At 50.8% G+C, this 18,192-nt stretch overlaps 6 protein-coding genes across 6 annotated transcripts; 3 read left to right on the forward strand and 3 right to left on the reverse strand.

The window, feature by feature from the left end:
- Window positions 1-327: 327 nt before the first annotated feature.
- On the forward strand, window positions 328-1,659 carry POX_d05368 (uncharacterized protein; the record flags this gene model as incomplete). The annotated part of the gene is made up of 1 exon (XM_050114215.1): window positions 328-1,659. The coding sequence occupies one exon, from the start codon at window positions 328-330 to the stop codon at window positions 1,657-1,659; it is 1,332 nt and encodes a 443-aa protein (XP_049969166.1).
- A 2,071-nt stretch (window positions 1,660-3,730) lies between these two features.
- POX_d05369 (uncharacterized protein) lies at window positions 3,731-4,260 on the reverse strand (the record flags this gene model as incomplete). The annotated part of the gene is made up of 2 exons (XM_050114216.1): window positions 3,731-3,870; window positions 4,011-4,260. The coding sequence occupies 2 exons, from the start codon at window positions 4,258-4,260 to the stop codon at window positions 3,731-3,733; spliced, it is 390 nt and encodes a 129-aa protein (XP_049969167.1).
- Window positions 4,261-4,823: 563 nt separating this feature from the next.
- Window positions 4,824-5,018, reverse strand: POX_d05370 (uncharacterized protein; the record flags this gene model as incomplete). The annotated part of the gene is made up of 1 exon (XM_050114217.1): window positions 4,824-5,018. One exon carries the CDS (start codon window positions 5,016-5,018, stop codon window positions 4,824-4,826), a length of 195 nt encoding a protein of 64 aa, XP_049969168.1.
- A 799-nt stretch (window positions 5,019-5,817) lies between these two features.
- POX_d05371 (uncharacterized protein) lies at window positions 5,818-7,440 on the reverse strand (the record flags this gene model as incomplete). Its single annotated transcript, XM_050114218.1, has 1 exon — window positions 5,818-7,440. The coding sequence occupies one exon, from the start codon at window positions 7,438-7,440 to the stop codon at window positions 5,818-5,820; it is 1,623 nt and encodes a 540-aa protein (XP_049969169.1).
- A 1,991-nt stretch (window positions 7,441-9,431) lies between these two features.
- On the forward strand, window positions 9,432-9,832 carry POX_d05372 (uncharacterized protein; the record flags this gene model as incomplete). Its single annotated transcript, XM_050114219.1, has 2 exons — window positions 9,432-9,464; window positions 9,524-9,832. The coding sequence occupies 2 exons, from the start codon at window positions 9,432-9,434 to the stop codon at window positions 9,830-9,832; spliced, it is 342 nt and encodes a 113-aa protein (XP_049969170.1).
- Window positions 9,833-16,765: 6,933 nt separating this feature from the next.
- On the forward strand, window positions 16,766-17,818 carry POX_d05373 (N-acetylglucosaminyl-phosphatidylinositol de-N-acetylase; the record flags this gene model as incomplete). The annotated part of the gene is made up of 2 exons (XM_050114220.1): window positions 16,766-17,003; window positions 17,115-17,818. 2 exons carry the CDS (start codon window positions 16,766-16,768, stop codon window positions 17,816-17,818), a joined length of 942 nt encoding a protein of 313 aa, XP_049969171.1.
- Window positions 17,819-18,192: the final 374 nt, after the last annotated feature.

The following is an 18,192-nucleotide window of genomic DNA, read 5'->3' on the forward strand; positions in this document are numbered from 1 at the left end:
TTGTCAGGCCGTCACAATCATTTTCGTCCATGGGCAGAGATACCACATCTGGATAGGATCCTCTGTCTTCCCCACTTACACACTCTCTTTTGACCGGAATCTTGCTTCATCGCAAGAGCTGAATATCAATCATTGGCGCCACACCGGTGTTTTTCAGATCAACCGAGGTCAACCCCTCCATACCTACCTGGCAGTGAGCTCGCGCTCGCAACGATCCATAAGACCTTGCTCCCCGCCAAATTGAGAACTGCCCAACTATCCCTGCCACTTTGGTGCAGTTATTATTCGAATCCCCCTCTCATTACTTGCAGTCCCACGTCTCACACCATGTCAGACTCGGAGAAGAAGTCGCCCGTGACGGTGCCCAAGCCGGTGCTGGTGAGGGTTCCGACAATTAACGATGTCTCGACCTCGCCGACATCAAGCGAATTCACCCTCACGGATGGTGACAACGGACTCATTTCCGAGAAGGTCATCTCTCATGAGATGGGCTCATCAGAGATAAACTCAAACCATACTCTCGATGTCGAGGCTCAGACGGAGCATGCGAAGCCCAGGCGGTTTGCATTTGTGCGGTACAGCATCTTGACTCTGTACCGCCGGCTATTCACACTCGTATTCTGCTGCAACGTCGGACTTTTCGTCTGGATCATGGTCTCGCGGCAGAAGCTGCTCCCGTTGGTGAATGCTACCGCGGCCAACTTGTTGGCCTGTGGCTTGGCTCGACAGCCACTTGTGATCAATGCCATCTATCGCATCGTGCTGTCTGTCCCCAGGTCAGCACCCTTTGCATTGCGGCACATGGCCTGTAAGGTCTACCACTATGGCGGAGTGCATAGTGGCTGCGGCATTGCATCCCTCATCTGGTACCTGGGTTTCGTCGGAGTCATGTCGCATCAGTACTGGAGTCCCGCTGTCGATAGCACTGCGATGGCCGCCAGCCTGTCCGCCACTCCTGTAGCACTGGCGTATGTGATTCTTGCGTTGCTGTTGGCCATTGTGATTGTGGCACATCCCACGTTCCGGATGAAACTTCATGATTATTTCGAGCTCATCCATCGATTCTCGGGCTGGCTGATTGTGATGCTCTTCGTTGCATTGCTGTTGGTATTTTCGCATGAGATCAGCCGGGCTCAAGGACAAACGCTGGGCCAATTTCTCATTGCTTTACCCGCGTTCTGGTTCCTGCTTGTCACCGTCGTGGCCATCGTCCAGCCGTGGGTGATGCTGCGCAAAGTCCCCGTCCGAGCTGAGGTCCTCTCCACTCATGCTGTGCGGCTGCACTTTGACCACGCCACTACCACCTTTGGCAAAGGCACTCAGCTGGCCAAACATCCTCTGCGGGACTGGCACGGGTTTGCCACTTTCCCCGATATCACCCCGTCTGGACCGCGCGGAAAGCCCAGTTTCTCCTGTCTTGTGTCTAAGGCGGGTGACTGGACAGCCGATACAATTCAGAACCCACCCACCCATCTCTGGAAGCGTGGAGTACTTCTTTATGGCTTTGCATACTCCATGCGGGTATTTAAAAAGGTGATTGTCGTGACCACCGGCTCGGTATCGGTCCCTGTCTGTCGTTCCTTGGGGACGACAATCGTCCTGAGCTGCGGGTTCTCTGGCAAACTCGTGCACCTCTCAAAACCTATGGCCAAGAGGTGATGGACAATGTCCATCGCATGGACAGTTGTCCGATCATCATGGACACTGATCAATTGGGTCGTGTCGACATGATCCCCATCATTCAGCGGCAGATCCGAGAATTCGGAGCTGAAGCAGTATGCGTGATCAGTAACCCTGGTCTGACTCAACGGATCGTGTATGCATTGGAATCGTGTGGTGTGCCAGCTTTTGGTCCGATCTTTGATTCATAAATTTGCTCTCCCCCCCCCCCCCCCCCCCCCCCCCCCCCTTATCCGGTCTGTGCAGATTTTCGTTCAAGAGAGAGGATCCTCTCAGTGCGGCGTTCTTGTTATTCCTGCTTTTCCTCCCCGGCACCTCTTTTTCTATGGCAGTCGGTCGTGGATGTCTGACGCTTTCTGTTTCCGAGTTTGGCTGTTTTCCTCTTTTCTATACCCCGTGGAATTGCTCAGGCGTTTTTGATTCTGGCTCTGGTTTTGGTGTGTCTCAATTGTGCAACTCCGTTTTGTGTTGGATGGTTAGGTCGATTTTTTTTTTCGTTGCTTCCTGTACCTGATTGTTTTTTTCCTATCGCGAGTATCAAGATAGAGTAGATGAAGCAATCTCGGTCGCCCTCTCAATTTCAGCGTATGTGAAAGCGAATTCATTTCGACGTGGTGTTAAAAAGGTAGAGTGATGAAAAACCATTGCGGGGAAGAGAAAAGACGAGAGAGAGAGAGGAAGAAAAAAGACATACCGAGTACACCAAATTCCAGGACCCTCTCATCTTTTTGACTTTCACCCCGCATTTCCATCTCTTCACCTGCGCCAATATCTTCGCTTTCAAATCGCGCTTCATGTCCATGCATAGTTCGCTTCGACCGGTCAAAAACAAGGCCGGGCAGTTGCCTGAAGGCAGACGAATCTCCTCCCCACGAACCATTTGATGCAGTCCGGGTGGGTAGGGCGGTTGCATGTGCCCAACCGCACAGACAACCCAACCTGCATTTGTGCCTCACGCCCCCTCGGCCGCCATGCATGAGACGTGGATGTGATATCTCCAATTCCAAATGTTCTTGACCTCTCAACCTTTGATAGGGCTGGAGACTGTTAGATGGAGAGCACTTTACTTTTTTTGGGTAGCCTTTTCCCTTTTCAATTTCTCTTCCGGGTCGTTGTTTTCATTTATGTCGTTTCAGAGGGTCAAGTTGGGAGGTGGTGGGGGTGATAAAGGTGAGATCTATTAGGGAACTGCAAGAGAGGCAATATGCTGCTAGTCTGAGGGTAATTTTGGATGTGTATTTAGGATGTCTGTCGTAGATGAGAGCCATAGACTGCGCTTGGACTAGAGTCTTCGGAGACATGTAAAATGACTGGTAATTTTTTACTTTCACTAAAGAGCCCAACCGTACACTTCTTAAAAAACAAAAAGTGCATGCTTTTGGAGCCACATGGATAATCCCCATCTGAGTCAATCAAGCAAAATATGACTCTCTCGTTCGATTGGTATTGCAGCGGCTAACGGGTACCTAGCTTCATGCATGCGGTATTTTATCCTGGCCACCGGATTGTGAGTGTAATTGATTTAGTACCGCATGCAAGACTATCGAAAACTTGGTGAACTCACTTTAGACTCGGGATGGTGGGATCGATCGAAGGCTCAGCTCTTTTGAAACTTGTTCATGGACTGGAATCGAGGGCGGTCATTGAATGGGTCTCCAGATGAAAGGCTACTCTCCGAATTCATCATTGTTAATTCGTAGGTTAGCCTTTTCCGGGTATGTTGTGCGCATCTGCGCATGATTTGATACACAGAGGCTCAGAATTGCATATTCTCATGTCCTATATCTCCAAGTGCTCTCCATCGACGAAGAACGTCAATGTCAAATACTCATCTCTCATAAACACAGCCTGAACATAGAAAATACCCGCCATCCCGCATCCTATCCAAAAAAGAGAAAGAGAAAAAAGAATCTCAATATATGCTCCGTAACTTGTGCATCCCTACACCACCGGACTGTAAACACATCGAGTCAACCCATTCCTGGCTCAAATATCCCACGGCCTCCGCCACCTGGCAGATATCGAATATCCTCCTCAGCGCGGGCAGAGATTACTCTGCACGCTCGGGCCCTTTTCCAGCTTCAGTCGAAGGGTGAGCATCATCATGTTGGCCTGCTCCACTCAATCGACGGAAAAACTTCCAGTGGTGATCATCATCATGATGGTGGTGATGATGGCCCATCTTGGATCCTAAACGAAAAAGCCCAACGGGGAAAATTATCAGCGGACTTTTCAACCAGAACCCAAACAGAGCAATGGCATTCCAAGAAATTTACTTCCCCTCAAGGCTGGGCTCAAAGGGGAAAAAAAGACAAAAAACACAAACATACCCTCTTGATTCTGGCCTCCATGTACCATTCCAGGATGTTCCTCTGTTTCCCTCGCTCTGGACTCATTCATGCCGGCTGCTGTCTTGGAAAGCCCGTGAGAATTTCCCGCTGGTTCCACGGGTTCCTCGGACGGTGACTTGATATGTTCTTGATCCGCTCTTGAGGAGTCCGTGGAATCGGCCGAGTCTTTTCGCTGATGATCGAAACGATGGTGGAAGGCGTCCGAGGCTCGGCGGAAGAGGTTTGACATTTTGGTTTTCTTTTCAGAGATGGTATCTTATCTTAGTTCAGAGCTTAAGGTCGAAGGTATTTTGATTTGAGTCGTGCTCGTCCGGTCTGGCAGTGTCCACGGTATAAGTTGATAAGGATGGTTTCAAGTCGAATTGTTTGATGAGTACATATACAATCGGAGTGATAGTGTAGGTACTACCAGCATGATCCTCATCGAGATCCTCAAATGTTGCCCACGGGCTCTGGACCATCTTATACCATCACGCATCATTTAAAAATCATGATGTCATTGGATGCTCCTTAGGGGGGGGGGGGAGAGAGAGGAAAGAGAAAAGACCCATCATACGACTTGGATGAGCACTGGCTGATGGAAGAGGCTAGAGCTCACCTCGAATAACGCCATCACGCCTATACTCAGTGATGAGATGAGCAGGTGGTCATTTTAAAGTTGCGCGGAAACATGGCTAAGTCGTGGGTGGCGAAAAAGGCCGAGACTTCACTGGTAATCCATTCGGGTGAAATTGATCACTTTGTCTCAACTGACGGTAACATTTCCAAGTGAATGCTCTATGAAAACGCTTTTCAGTCTTGAACGGGCCGTAGAAATGTAGACTTGAGGGAGTCGGTAAGAGAGGCTTCAAAAGAGGAGCAATATTGAAAGCCGTTTGAACTAGATTCTCCTTTTTTTTTATTGTGGTGGTCATAGTACTTGGCCGATGGGCCGAAAGGTTGATTGTCAATGTAAAGGTACTTGCCCATTTGGGTTCCATCTGCCATGGTTCAGATCGGGTGGTGAGCTCTTTGTTCTCGTGGCCATGGGACCATCGGAGGGTCGCCAGGATCATCGATGACTACTTCATGTTGTCGAAGAGAGGGTTCTACAGGGGCCACGGAGTCTGGGTCAAGTCTACGGCCGGTACCACTTTCGCTTTGGCCGTTGGTCATCTGGAGAAATGTCAGACAACCATTGGAACCTCTTGAAATGATTGGTGCCGGTTAATCTAAGGTAATCTACAAGAAGGTTGAAGGCTTTAAGGTCAAGAATCAAGTCATAACAGCTTTGGTCTTCATTAAATGATTACTAAAGTAAAAAGCGTGGGGAAAAAAAGAGGGAAAGAGCAAGATGGGTATAATGCAAGAGAACCAAAGACAGAGAGCTCAATGACCGAAATCACGCGCCAGGTGACCCACCCGTTGGCGCTCCTCTAGCGGAGATAGAATCGGTAACTTGCTCGAGAGATTTGAATCATGATTTTTCTTTGACTGTTGATCCTGTTTTTGTTTTCCATCCCGGGAATTGCGCCAAATAGTGACCCGGTTGTTTTGTTGAGGGGAGAAGCAAGAAAAAGTGAAAAGGAACAATAGAGGTTTGACAGAAAAGACACCGAGGACGCCTCTCGACAGGTTGAATATCGGGGATTGTAGGCGAAAAAGAATTAAAAAAGTTGAGCCAAGTCCATGACTGGGGGATATCTTTCTTTAGGTCGTGGGGATCATAACGTCATCATAGCAAAGAACGGCAGAAGGGAAAAAGGGAGGCGGAGATGGGCAGGTTTTGGGTGTTGAAAGGGAGCTTTTAGCGACGAGGGGAGTCAACAGATGGCGAGCGCGATGGGACGCGTGAGACGGGCTCGGATGGTGGTGGGGTTTGCTCTGTCACCAAATCGTCCACGGTGAATCGCATCCGACCTCGGTTGCCGGTAGAGTTGGCGGAAGAGTGCGTCGAATCACTATCCAGACCGAGGGACTCCATGCGCTCCAACTCCTCGTAATCAGGCAGGGGCAGGGGCGATCCTCGGTAATCCTCCATCACGCTGCGAGTGTCGTTGTCGTCAGGTCTGAAGTAACCGGGAGGACTGGCGGGCACAGCCTCGTAGACAGGAGGCATCTCCTCATCCCAGCTGATGCCCAGGCCGCTGCGCTCAGTGACGTGAAGGTTGAATTGCATGCGCAAGACACGGGCAGCGCCGGTGGGGGTGATCAGGCGGGTATTGCGGTTGGGGCAGAACTCCTCGGCAACGATCAGCTCGATGACAAGGTTGTGCTTGACCTCCAGGCCGCTGGGGGCGTCCATATCGCAGACTGGGTTGGTCGTGGGGTTGATGCTGGCGTCGAATTTCATGGCAATCTCACCCCCGGCAGTGTCAAAGTCAGTTTTCCAACCGGTTTTCTCTTCGTTGTGGCCGATGATCCGGGTCTCCTGGTGAAGGACACCCTTGTTCTCGCCTCCGATCTTGTGAGCGTGCTTCTGGCAGGCAGTCGAGACAATCTTCTGATGTTCTTCGATGCGCCACATCATCTTGCGCAGGCGCCAACGGGTCTGCGTTTCCTCGTTCTTGTCCACGACACCGCTCAAGGTCATCTCGACCGGGAAGCTGCCGATGGGGTGAACGACGGACGGAAGCACAATACGACCGGTCAAGTTGGTGGGAGGGAAGATACGGATGGAGGACTTGTCGTTTCCGGGAATGAGCGCGCGGCGAAGATTCAGGGGCAACTTCAGGTTGAAATCCTCCCCCGTGGTGCTGCGGGCGTGGGCCAGCAGGAAGTATTCAACCTGGCCCAGAGCGCCATTACACGAAGCAGGCAGATGACCGGGGAAGAGGTAGCTGAATGGGAAGTCATGGTCACCCGGCTTCAAGTGGAGAGGCTCGGTGAGGAAGTTCCAGCGAGTGAGCTCCTCAGTGCGGGTGGCGCAGTTGGAGCAGTGGGACGAGACCGGCTTCTTGGTGGTATTCTTAGAGATGAGGCGGACATCAAAGTCGTTGAGGATGACCTCGCCCGCCGACTCGGGGATGGTGACACGCAACCGACCAGAGAACAATGCGCCAGTCGAGTTGCTGGGGGTGCCGTAGCAGACCAGGGGCGGGGATTCCACCAGCACCTCCAACTTGGCCGAGGGCTGAGCAAGTTCTTCCTTGCCCAGGCGTTCCTTGGAGCGGCCGGCACGTCCGAGACTGCGGCGCTTGTCCTTGCTGTGGTCTCGGTGCGGGTGAATCAAGTGATCCATGTGGAAGGAGAGGCGGCGCTCGGGAGAGCGAGCTCGATCTGATGGACCATGAGCCTTCTTAGGGCCAAAATGCATGATCTCGTTGACAGAGGTGGTTGATGAGGAATTGGAGTGGATGGGAGTTGACGCCGCAGAGGAATGGTGAGAACCAGAGCCTCGAACGAAACTGGCAAGCAATCGGCCCGGCATGGTGACAGTGGGCAGTTCGATCTTCCGGAGGATAGGAGAAGTTCTCTCGGGACAACCGCACGTTAACGCAGGGTGCGGAGGCTGATCCTCGGGCTTGATGCCAAGAAGGTTCAAGATCTTATGTGGAATTGCGGGCAAGTATAGAGTCAATGCTTATGAGGCAGTGCGATGCTGGAAGAGTTGAGAAGTAATAAATCCAGTAAACTCAAACATAATCCAGTGTTCCAAAGGTTTTGTATACCAATGCGAGAAGAGAAGGAGGAGCCGTATGTTAATGGGGAATGCGCTGCTTTTGAATTCTTGCCAAAGAATCATGTGCTTGAGCCTAAAACCACCAAATCCGTGGAAAACTCTTCGAACCCAAAGAAAATTTCTAGGAGGTTCCCCACCTTGTCCACTTTTTTCTTCTTATGCGGCGGCCAGGTACCGGACAGAGTCATACGGGCCTGGCCACCAACATGGCTGAACTGGGAAATCTTACAGGGCATGAAAATCAGATCCGACTCTTGCTTTTCTCTTTTTGATTTTTTCCTTTTTCTTTTCTTCTTGATCCGATGGCTTAATAGGGGAGTGGTCTTTCGTCATTGTGGATCCTGACAGTACCATTACCAGGGTCTTACCATGCTGTTACACCATCGGGAGGAAGCGACCGTCATCTTGTTTAGGGTAATTAGAACGGTGTCTACCTCAGGCATCCGCCTACAGCAGGTGTGCGTTGAGTTAGAAACCTTGGGAGGAAAACCTTGGTACTAGTGATGTACATGGTCTTTGTGAGTCAAAATCACACCGGGCAGGCGGAAGGGGCCGAAATCATGGTGATCAGTCGTGGAGAACATGATGGTGAATTGTGAAAGAGACGAGAATGTGTCTACCCGGGTAGGGGACCTTGGTGTACTCTGCTTCTCTCACCCGTCTTCTCGGCCGCGTTGAAGGCTTGGAACCTCTTGACATGCATCTATGCGTTGCTCCTAGGTACCCACCATTGATCAAAGGTGATTCAGTCAGTATTCCCCTCCAAGACTCCATTAAAGATATGTGCTTGTCTCCAGGTCGGATACTTCCACATGTACTACATCTTCCAATTGTGTAGTAAACTGATATTCAGATATTCACGTAGACACGTAAGACCCCACAGGCAAGCTAGGTCATCTCTAGTAGTAGGCTTCCCGCCTATTCGGGCCATGCCTACCCCTCCGTGATTGATAGAGTATGTAGATCCAATGTACTCCTCTCCTCGTCTATACATATGTAGTCTTTGATCTCATATTTCAGGAGTCCTTACCTCGGTGAATCTATTCCGCTGTTCGACATTACCCCTCCATCGCAGCCCAGAACCGTCTGACTATCTGGTGCGAGCTAACTCACCATTAGGTCTATCTTACCCCACACCCCGCAGAGGTGAGGATCAATTAGTCCTGGGCCATTATTTGAGAGTCATTCGCAATGCCGTCTCGTAGGTCCGGGCCAGACGTGGAGAGCAGTGGCTTAAACTTTCTTTTTAGTCATTCACATTATCTGCTAGATGCAATCCATCTAATGTCCGCGGTTCTCGGTTGTCACTTGTCTGGATCTATAGTATTGTTCGATACGATGTGTGTGTATGCAACCATGAGTCACTGACTTGTAAACCCTTTGTCCGGGTGAAAACTCGGGAAAGGAGCCGAGGGGTCGGTGCCGTGTTGCCGTTCCTACCAGCCGGTTACTTGGTCTGCCTTTTCAGTCACCCGTCCACAGCCTGCAGGGTTGAAGAAGCTTCAAGAAGGGTGGTGTCTCATCATCTGTGAGGCCGTCTGGAGATCCTGTAGTACTCTGGGTGTTACACCGCTCTCTTCATGATGAAAGTTTGTTTACACCCCTCGTGGTCTTCCTCGAGGTCGAGACCGGTCGCACTTGAACGTGCCGGTTCAATTGGTTACGGCGTTCATGTGATATGACCAGAAGAGGTTTCGACACGGGGGGAAGGAGGCCGACGACTGAGCCTTGCCCACGTCATGCTAGAGAGCACACGGTGTGGTCTACACCAAGTCACTGACCGGACCGTGACTAGCAACCAGCGACTGCTGACTATTAGAAGTAAGAATAGAATGTATCAATCTACCCTCCCGCGTTACAGCCCAACTCCGTGGTCGCCGGTTCCTCCCCCGTCTACAGAAGATGGAGACGCCAATGCCAAGATGGAGAGACTGGGTCCAAAAGCGAGAAAACACCGAGACCTGGCTGGTCACCTGAGAACCTGGGAGCGGCTACACCTGCCGGTGCCGAGTCGACCGAGACGTCTCGCAGTTCTCTGCGCTTTACGCTTTCCACGCTTCCTACTGGGGAATTTGCCGAAAAGCAGCGGGGAAAAGCTACACCCTGGGAGCTTGTTGTCTTCTGTGATGATGGCGTGTGACGCCTGCCACGCACATCCAGGCTTGTCCGCGGAACCCGGGGACGCGGGGCGATGAGCATAGCAAGTTTCCAGTCTCCAGTCTCCCCCCCCAAAAGTGCCTGGTTATAACGACCAAGACAGCAATCGCGGGCCTAAGGAGGAGTCAAGTGCGTTCATGTTTGGTACCTAGGCTCTGCGATATTATTCTCCAAGGGACTAGAATGATACGATTGACCTGTGATAGAACTTCAATTTCTCTGCTACATTTGTTTTTTTTTTTTTTTAAAAAAAAAAAAAAAAAACTATATGGTACCATCGACCATGAACGATGGGCTCAGATGGTCTCTAGAAGACGTGCTGGGACTCTAAGAGAAAGCTGGATGGACAGGACCACATACACCTGGACGGCTGTCCGCACCAACGCATCCCACTCGACGCCTTACCCCGAGCCGACTCCAAGCCGCCTGACGAGAGGCTCTGACCCATCACGTGGCGCCACCAGAGGCCCAGCGACGGCCCGATCGATGGACTGGTTCTTTCAGTCACAATACAGCTGCTTGTACGATGTCGAAACTGGGTAAAATACGGCTTCCCGCTAGTGGCAGATCCTCTGCGCGCCGAGTGCGGTGCAACCTCAAAAGAATTTTTTTTTCGCTCGCGTCTCCACTCGGCCGGTTCGGGCAAGAAATTCGTGTCGAAGGACCCTGTTTGATCCACCGCAGATGGCTGTTGCCATTGTGCGAATGTCTACTCTGATATTTTCCCCCTCTACGTTGGCTCAGGTTATTGTTCACCTTCTGCCTCCCATGATCACAGAAGAGTGCAGCTTCGTCTCAGAGACCTCTGGACCGAGTGCGGACTGCTCACTCGAAGATTTTGCCCGTCATTCAGGTAAGACCGACTGTCTCTCGACTTGTCCTGAAGTGCTGAACATCACCGCCGATTCACCCCTTTGGGATTAGTGTCTAAGGAATTACCCCCCCCCCCCCCCCAAATTTCCATCCAACCATGCTGTTCATGCTTGTGTTTTTTTTTTTTTTAAAAAAAAAATTGTTTTTAGGATCAAAAAAAATATATTCCAACATTTTCCCCCCGCAACGCATGCTTGCGCCTTTTTGCGGGGCACATCGCTGGTCATACGCACAGTCGCAATTTTCTTGTCCTCGAGTCCCGTAGGACTCGTATGTGTCGCCGTCGGGAAACACCATCATGTCGCGGGAGCATGACAAGTTGTGGGTTGAGGAAATCTCAAAAAAGCTTCATCTCTTTAACGATTCGAGGCCCTGTCAATCTCTAGGGCCTGTCAAGAACTGCTCCGTGCTTCAGATGTGCGCTCTCGAGCGAGTCAATGCATCCCGTGCCCACGCTAATTACCTAATATTTTTTGACAAGGTCTTCCCCTCCCTTCTTGACCGTATGGATGAGTCTAGAAAGCAAGTCCATATAACTCCCATCAGCCCATTGCCGTGGCTTTGTCATTCAGCTGCAGGCCTGCAGATATGTTACAGGGAGCAGTTCCTAGCTGGTAGCTGAAACCATGCAGAAAACAAATGCCTCAAAACACACCACTCCCAGTTCAGCATTGCTGCGGCTATTCGTGATTCGACTGCATCAGGAGACGGGCCCCCGTTCCCTTTTTTTTTTAGCGCCAACCAGTGGCTTGAGCATGCAGGCCGTGGCTGCTACATCGTGAGAGACATTTTCTTTCTCATCAGCTATTTGTGAGTGTCCAGGTACGCACAGGACAGGACTAGTCGGACTCGGGATCATTTGAGGGACGGGAGAGGAGCTCGGTTCCCATCGTCCGTGCTAGACAAGGACCCTTAGGGGACCTCAGTACTACCACTTGAGGCCCCTTCCTCGGTGATCCGGTCGGACAGAGTATCAAACTTGATCAATGGATGTTATGTGGTAAGGCCCGTGGCAGGGTAAATCTATCGGATCGGCGCAGTGTTGATTCACGGTGCTTAGCGGGAATGACACGCTTCCCATCGGATCGGGTCACTGTGCCACAGTCAATCCGGATCGACCTCCGTATCCGACTAGAAGTTTCGACTATTTGTTGACCAATTCGATCGGTCTAGCAATGCTAGCGGAACAGTGAAATTGGAATGGACTGGATAAGGTCTTACTGTAGTTTGAATCTTTCGCCTCTCAGTCAGTTATCTGCAGAAGTACGCAAAACAAAAGAAAAAGGAAAAGACAAACAAAAGAAAAACAAAAGAAAATGATGTGCATGATCTACAACCAGTCAGATCGGAATTTGTATACCCCAATGAGCACATCAACTGGTAGCTAGATCGCTGCCATAGCTACAGCTCAACGTCGTTCTGCCTGATGGCGAGGTCCATTGCCATCTTGGTCCGAGGTCGGTGTAAATGGAGATCTCGATCTACACGGGAAATAGGCTCCATCAGAACCGGACTTTTCCAGGAGATTTCTGTTCCAATCGATCACCCGCGTGGGGCAGTCAAAACCCAGTATTACATCGATAGCCCGTTGGCGCCACACACCACAAGGCAAAGTCAAGTTCCCCCCCCCAAAAAATCAGAGAGAGAGAGAGAGAATGGGATCCCACCCACCGCAACGAGCAGATTCATGGTCTTTGAACACACCTGGGCTCTATCTTATGATCATATGCTAGGTACATAAGAGCTAGACTTGTACGTATCAAGTACCCGGCTTCAACTGGTAACGCCATCGCTGATTGTTCGACCAAAGGCGATCCAGCGGGTACCATCTATACGCATGTAGCTCAATTGTGACTTATTTGGAGACCAAGTCTGATATTTGCATGACCCCAGCCCGTATGATGGAATCCAACGGTATGGATCTACAGGAGTTGCGCACATATGATGTGCATAGGGAGACTTTAAACGAAAAGGAAAAAAAAAAGATGGCGATTCCTTCGACTAATCGGGTAAGCCATTTGTCGGTACTCTGGCGAACTTCCCTTTTGGGTGAAATCCTGGAACTTTGTTCCGTGGGTGGAAGGTTTCTTTATTTAGGAGGGGGTCTTCGCTGAGTCACACCATCTATTCCACTGCAAACTTCCAAGTTAACTTGGGTAGGGACCTTGGGTGCTTTCTGTGTGCGGTGATGCTTCTGCTGTCAAAGACAGAGAGGTTGGAATTTTGATATGTTGAGAATGATACAAAATATTTGGCGTTGTTTTTATATCAAGTCCGTTGGTTGCGAACGAAACATTGGCATCGACTTGCACGTACAACCTAATCGTTCAAATCTGCCCATTTTCATCCGGTCCATAGAATCTGGCTAAAGTACTGTGGGCGGGGTTTCTTGTGTATTACGAACTGATTCTATGGCAACCATTTCACGATCGGTCCATCCCACGGCATCTGCCAAACGTCATGTCCGAAATAGGAAATAACTCGAAGAAAAGTCCCGTCATGGCGAGCAAGGCTGAGATTCCTCTCATGTCTGTTCTCCCCCCCCTTGAGCAATAAAAGACTCACGCTGCATGTGCTCCCCATATCCAACCATCCGACTAAATTCAGATTGGTCAATGCGGTGCAAACGTTTTGTGTACGTTTTTTTTTTTTCCATTTTTCCAAAATGCTAAAAGGCGCTCCTGTTCCAATCCCACCGCCCAAATTCGAGGGTTCTCGCCCGCATGGATCAGGCCCGCAGGTACCCGCTCGCGACAACGTGCCATGAAGAAATTTTCTGCTCTTTGCTCCCTGCTCCCTACTCCCTACCGGCAAGGTTGGTCCAGGTCCAGTCGGCCTTTTTTTCCCCTAGGCAGTTCTAGCCGGGCGGATGAGTTGAATAGACTGAGCCACCGACTCTGCTTTTTGTGAGTGTGCGTGTCTGCGTGTATATCTCCATGTAGGACATCCCTCTTTCCAAGACTCGAGTCCTAACCATAGGTTTCCATCTTCTCCCCTTGGTTTGCCCTTGGTTTGCGCAAAAGTCCCTTCTTCCCACTCTGTGTGTACTTTTTTTTAGACCTTTTTGTTTTCCATTTTTCAATTTTTTTTTTTGGCTCCGCGCTCTTACCTGTCCGCACCAGTTGAAAACAGACCCACCGCGTCTAGAATTTCTCCGCTGATGGCCATGGGCGCGCATGCAGGGTGAGTCTTGTCGGACATTACTTTATAATATTCATGAGTGTGGGACATTTGGGTCAAATCTTCGGTCCGAGACAACGTGATGCTCGGCCGGGTGTGCGCGCCACTGGAGGCGGAGGGCGGTGGAAGAGCAGGAGTATGCGTGGTTGCAAGGGGGGGTTTAATCCTTCAAGTGTGGATGGACGAATCAGGCAGGTACAGCAGAGGACTCTGCTTGTCCATAGGGATCGATTACGATATACCGTGTGTATGTTGGCTATTGCGGTATGCAACCATGGCTATGCGCGCAACCATTGGACTTTCACCTAGTAGGGGGATGTCTATTGTGGTCAGTCGAGAGAAGTTTGTCGAGCGTTTCAAAAAAGATCCTCATGATGATAGAGTCATGATCGACATGATGTGGAAGAAGTTGATTGCATGTGTTTTTCTCTCTTGATGAGCTCTGCTTTCTTGTGAGGAATCCTTCTCGTTGCCTGCCGGGGACTCTCTAAGGTCTACTAGGTTCTATCTGTTAGTAATGAGTACGACTGCTCCTGATGGTGTCGCACACCATCGCTCGAATGAGGGACTTTGATCGAGAAACCAGTCTCGACGGTTGCTCGGGCCAGTTGTGGTTGCAAACATTCCCCCTTCCTTTTCTCTTTTGTAATTATTATGATTTTTTTGTTTTCAAAAAAGCGATGGATGTGTCAATCAAGAAGCGGTCGCACGCCGAGTCAGCCCATGGCCTCCAGAGTGGAGAGAGCAAAAAGAAGAGAAAGAGAGAGAAAAAAAACCATGATTCAGACTTGGTATGTCTAGTATTTCTTCTCATAAAGTCCAGTCTAAGCCTTGCCATGTCAAAGCTACGACGCCACAAGGGTGATTTTGCTGTAAAGTGCCGGAATTCCGCCTTGACTTCTTCTCCGTCGGGAAACATGGTCACTGGCCCACCGGCCAGTGGTGTCCAGGTGAAATGTCCTAAGGAGAAAGAGGGCAACTGAAACCTTCTTTTCTTTTTCCCTCTCTCGCCTCTTTTTGTAGGAGGTCCTTACCGGACACCGGGCCGATGAAATCTCGGTGTGCCGGTGGAGAGTTCCACTATCCACTACCTTTCTATTGACGTGGATCGGCGCCCGACGCCTTGGCTTTTTTAATTTGTTTACTACGGGTATTGGGCTGAGAGTCTGAAAGGTCTTGATTTTGACGTGTCGACAAACCATCACCAATGAGTACTGCACCTGTTTGTACGATCGAATTCTGATATTTAGGCCATGGTCGTGGTTGTGGAGAAAAGAGAAAGAAGAAGAAAGATTGACGTGATCGGTCATCGTTGCCACTGTGCTCGGGCTCTGGTGGATCACGGGAGACACGCAAGTGTCACCGAAATGGCGTCTTCAGATGGCAGGCCGGGGGGTCTTTCCAGGAGGCCGGGATGCGAGGTTGACGCCATCTTTTGCTGATCATTCTGACATTGATCTGGTAAAGGACAATGCAATCCGAATGCCAAGGCAAGACCAGTTCCAGGTACTGGATAGACACAGACACATGGACAAACACACACGGAATTGATGTACAAGAGATTTGATTTTGGAACCAGTTTCTACATATTCTCTCTAAGAAGCCTGCCCTTTGAGTTCAAAGAAAAAGGTGCATGAGTCCTCCCTCCCTCCCTCCCTCTCCCGGTGTATCCATATTATACGGAAACAAACGATCAGAGAAGCTGAGCTGCGTCAATCATGCAGCAAATATCTTTTGCTCTTGGCACTCCACTACACAAGCTCAAACTCAGGTTCTCGATAAAGGTGCCCCCCCCCCCCCCCCCCTCTACGCACCGAGGGCATGCTGAATTGTCTGGAAATAGGACTCAGTCTCGCATGTGCACTCAGATGGCATGTCCTGCAAATTAAAGTATTCAGGGCTGCTTGGGCTGGGACTGTGCATGCAGCAAAGTCCCCCTAGTGGCGTAGATCAACTCGCTGGAATTGGCTGGATGAGAACTGGGAAGATCTTGATAACGGGTCTCCCCCGCACCAATCGCCTATGAATGGGATCTACCACAGGGCACAATGACATCTCAAGGGCGTGTGAAAAAGAAAGGATCTCGACAGATCCATCTGATCTATCAAGGTATGAATTCTTAGAGGATTTGGATTTGACTTTGGTGAGAGATCTCCAAAGGATAAGATTCCTCGCAGTTCTGTTCAGCATCATGGACTGATTCCATGCGTCTTATTGGATGGTAACGGAGTTTATCACGTGACTTTACTGCCGGGGATCGACCCGTCGCCGAGCACAAGACGACGCGCAGGAAAAAGCCCAAAAAAAGCAAAAAGGAGAGAATGTTATCTGAGCACTCAGGTTTGGCACTGGCGATAATTCTAGAGCTTCTGGCCACCGTGTTCTCTTTTTTTTTACTTCCTAAATCCATAGCCAATACCTGTGTAGACTGAGTATTCTGGATCAAAGTTCCTGGCCATTGCAGACACGGGATCGGTCTGTGGTGGAGACGATTGGCATTGTCGCAGCAGTCACCAAGCTGGTCTTCACTTTTGGACACTCCAATCACACGCTTCCTCCAGTGGAATGTCAAACGGCACTCTCCTCTTGTCCCCTCCCCCACTGTGTGCCATCTCCGCTTCAAGCTCGATCGGAATCGGGCGGACTCAGTATCGCGAGTCGAAAGCTATCGACGTGCGCTTAGATCTCAGTTGGACGTCCCCTTAGGCCCGACTGCGATCTGGACAAGTGCGACGTGCTCATAGAGTGTGTCGCCCGTGCACCGTTTCCCAAGACCGTCTACACACGACGACGACCACTACTACCTCGCATCTCCGCTCAGCTCTGTCCAGTCAGCTGCCATCGCCAGTCGTCTCCTCTCCAAATGTCGTCCTCCTTCAATTGGACCGCGCTGGTGGTCGCAATCGGGGCAACCATTCTCTTCTGGACCATCTCTTCGACCTCGTCCCCGTTCACCCGCTCCTTTCCCCGTCTTCGCAACAAGCGTATCTGTCTGCTCATCGCTCATCCCGATGACGAGGCCATGTTCTTCTCGCCGACGGTGTTGGCACTCACCAAACCGGAGTTGGGCAATCATTTGAAGATCCTCTGTCTCAGCACCGGTATGTAGTCGACATAGCTCATGCACATGCACACCCTTCCCCCCTATCTCTCTCTCCATCCCTCAGGATCCAATCTCTCTCTCTAAATCACCAATCCCCCCCCCTCACCAGGTGACGCCGACGGCCTCGGTGAAACCCGCCGCAAAGAACTCGAAAAATCCGCTCTCCTCCTCGGCGTCCGCGATCGCTCCGACGTCTTTGTCCTCGACGACCCAACCCGCTTCCCCGATAGCATGAGCACCATCTGGTCCCCCGACCACATCACCTCCCTCCTCGCCTCGGCCTTTGCTCCCGATCTCGCCGCCACCCTCAACGGATCCGCCAAGAAGAATCCCTCCAAAGCTCCCACCTCGACCATCGATGTCCTCCTCACCTTTGATCAGCACGGCGTCAGCAACCATCCGAACCATCGCTCGCTGTACCACGGCGCAGTGCACTTCCTGCGCACCATGATGGCGGGTAAGGATGGGTTTGCGTGTCCCGTGACCATGTATACGTTGACGTCGACGTCGATGCTGCGCAAGTATGTGGGAGTGTTGGATGCGCCCTTGACGATGGTGATGGGTGTGGTGGGGAATTTGGTGAATGGGTTTCGGGGGAAGAAGGGTAATGCGCGGGCTGGAACTGGAACGGGAGCTGGAGCTGGGGCGTATCAGCCGGCGAGGTTGATCTATGTGAGTGGTGTGGGGGAGTGGTTGACGGCGCAGTCGGCCATGGTGATGGGTCATCAGAGTCAGATGGTCTGGTTTCGTTGGGGGTGGATTACGATTGGACGATACATGACGGTGAATGATTTGAAACGAGAGAAGATCTAGGACGATGAGAGGACGGTTGATACACACACACACACATGTATATACGGGGTGTATGATCAGATGGTGAGGCTGTTTGATCAAAATTGTACAAAATCATCATATTCCATCCACCGGTTGTAGGACCCCCGGGACTTGCTCTTTTCAAATCGCGGGCTTGAGGTTCTCTTTTTGAGTGAGACCGTTCTCTCCCGTACATCTACATCTCAGAGTAACTTGGTTCCAATTCAAATAGCAGTGGTTTTGATCAAGGGCTCATGTAAGCACTCTCGACAACAGGAGCAAAACATAGAGGACCAGCTGGACCATCCATGTTTTGTCCGGGTGGGTATCAGGCATAAATACATCAGAAGAGTACACAAGTCGTTGACTGTTCA

The sequence above is a fragment of the Penicillium oxalicum genome, chromosome IV (assembly GCF_001723175.1).
Source record: "Penicillium oxalicum strain HP7-1 chromosome IV, whole genome shotgun sequence".
NCBI lineage: Eukaryota > Fungi > Ascomycota > Eurotiomycetes > Eurotiales > Aspergillaceae > Penicillium > Penicillium oxalicum.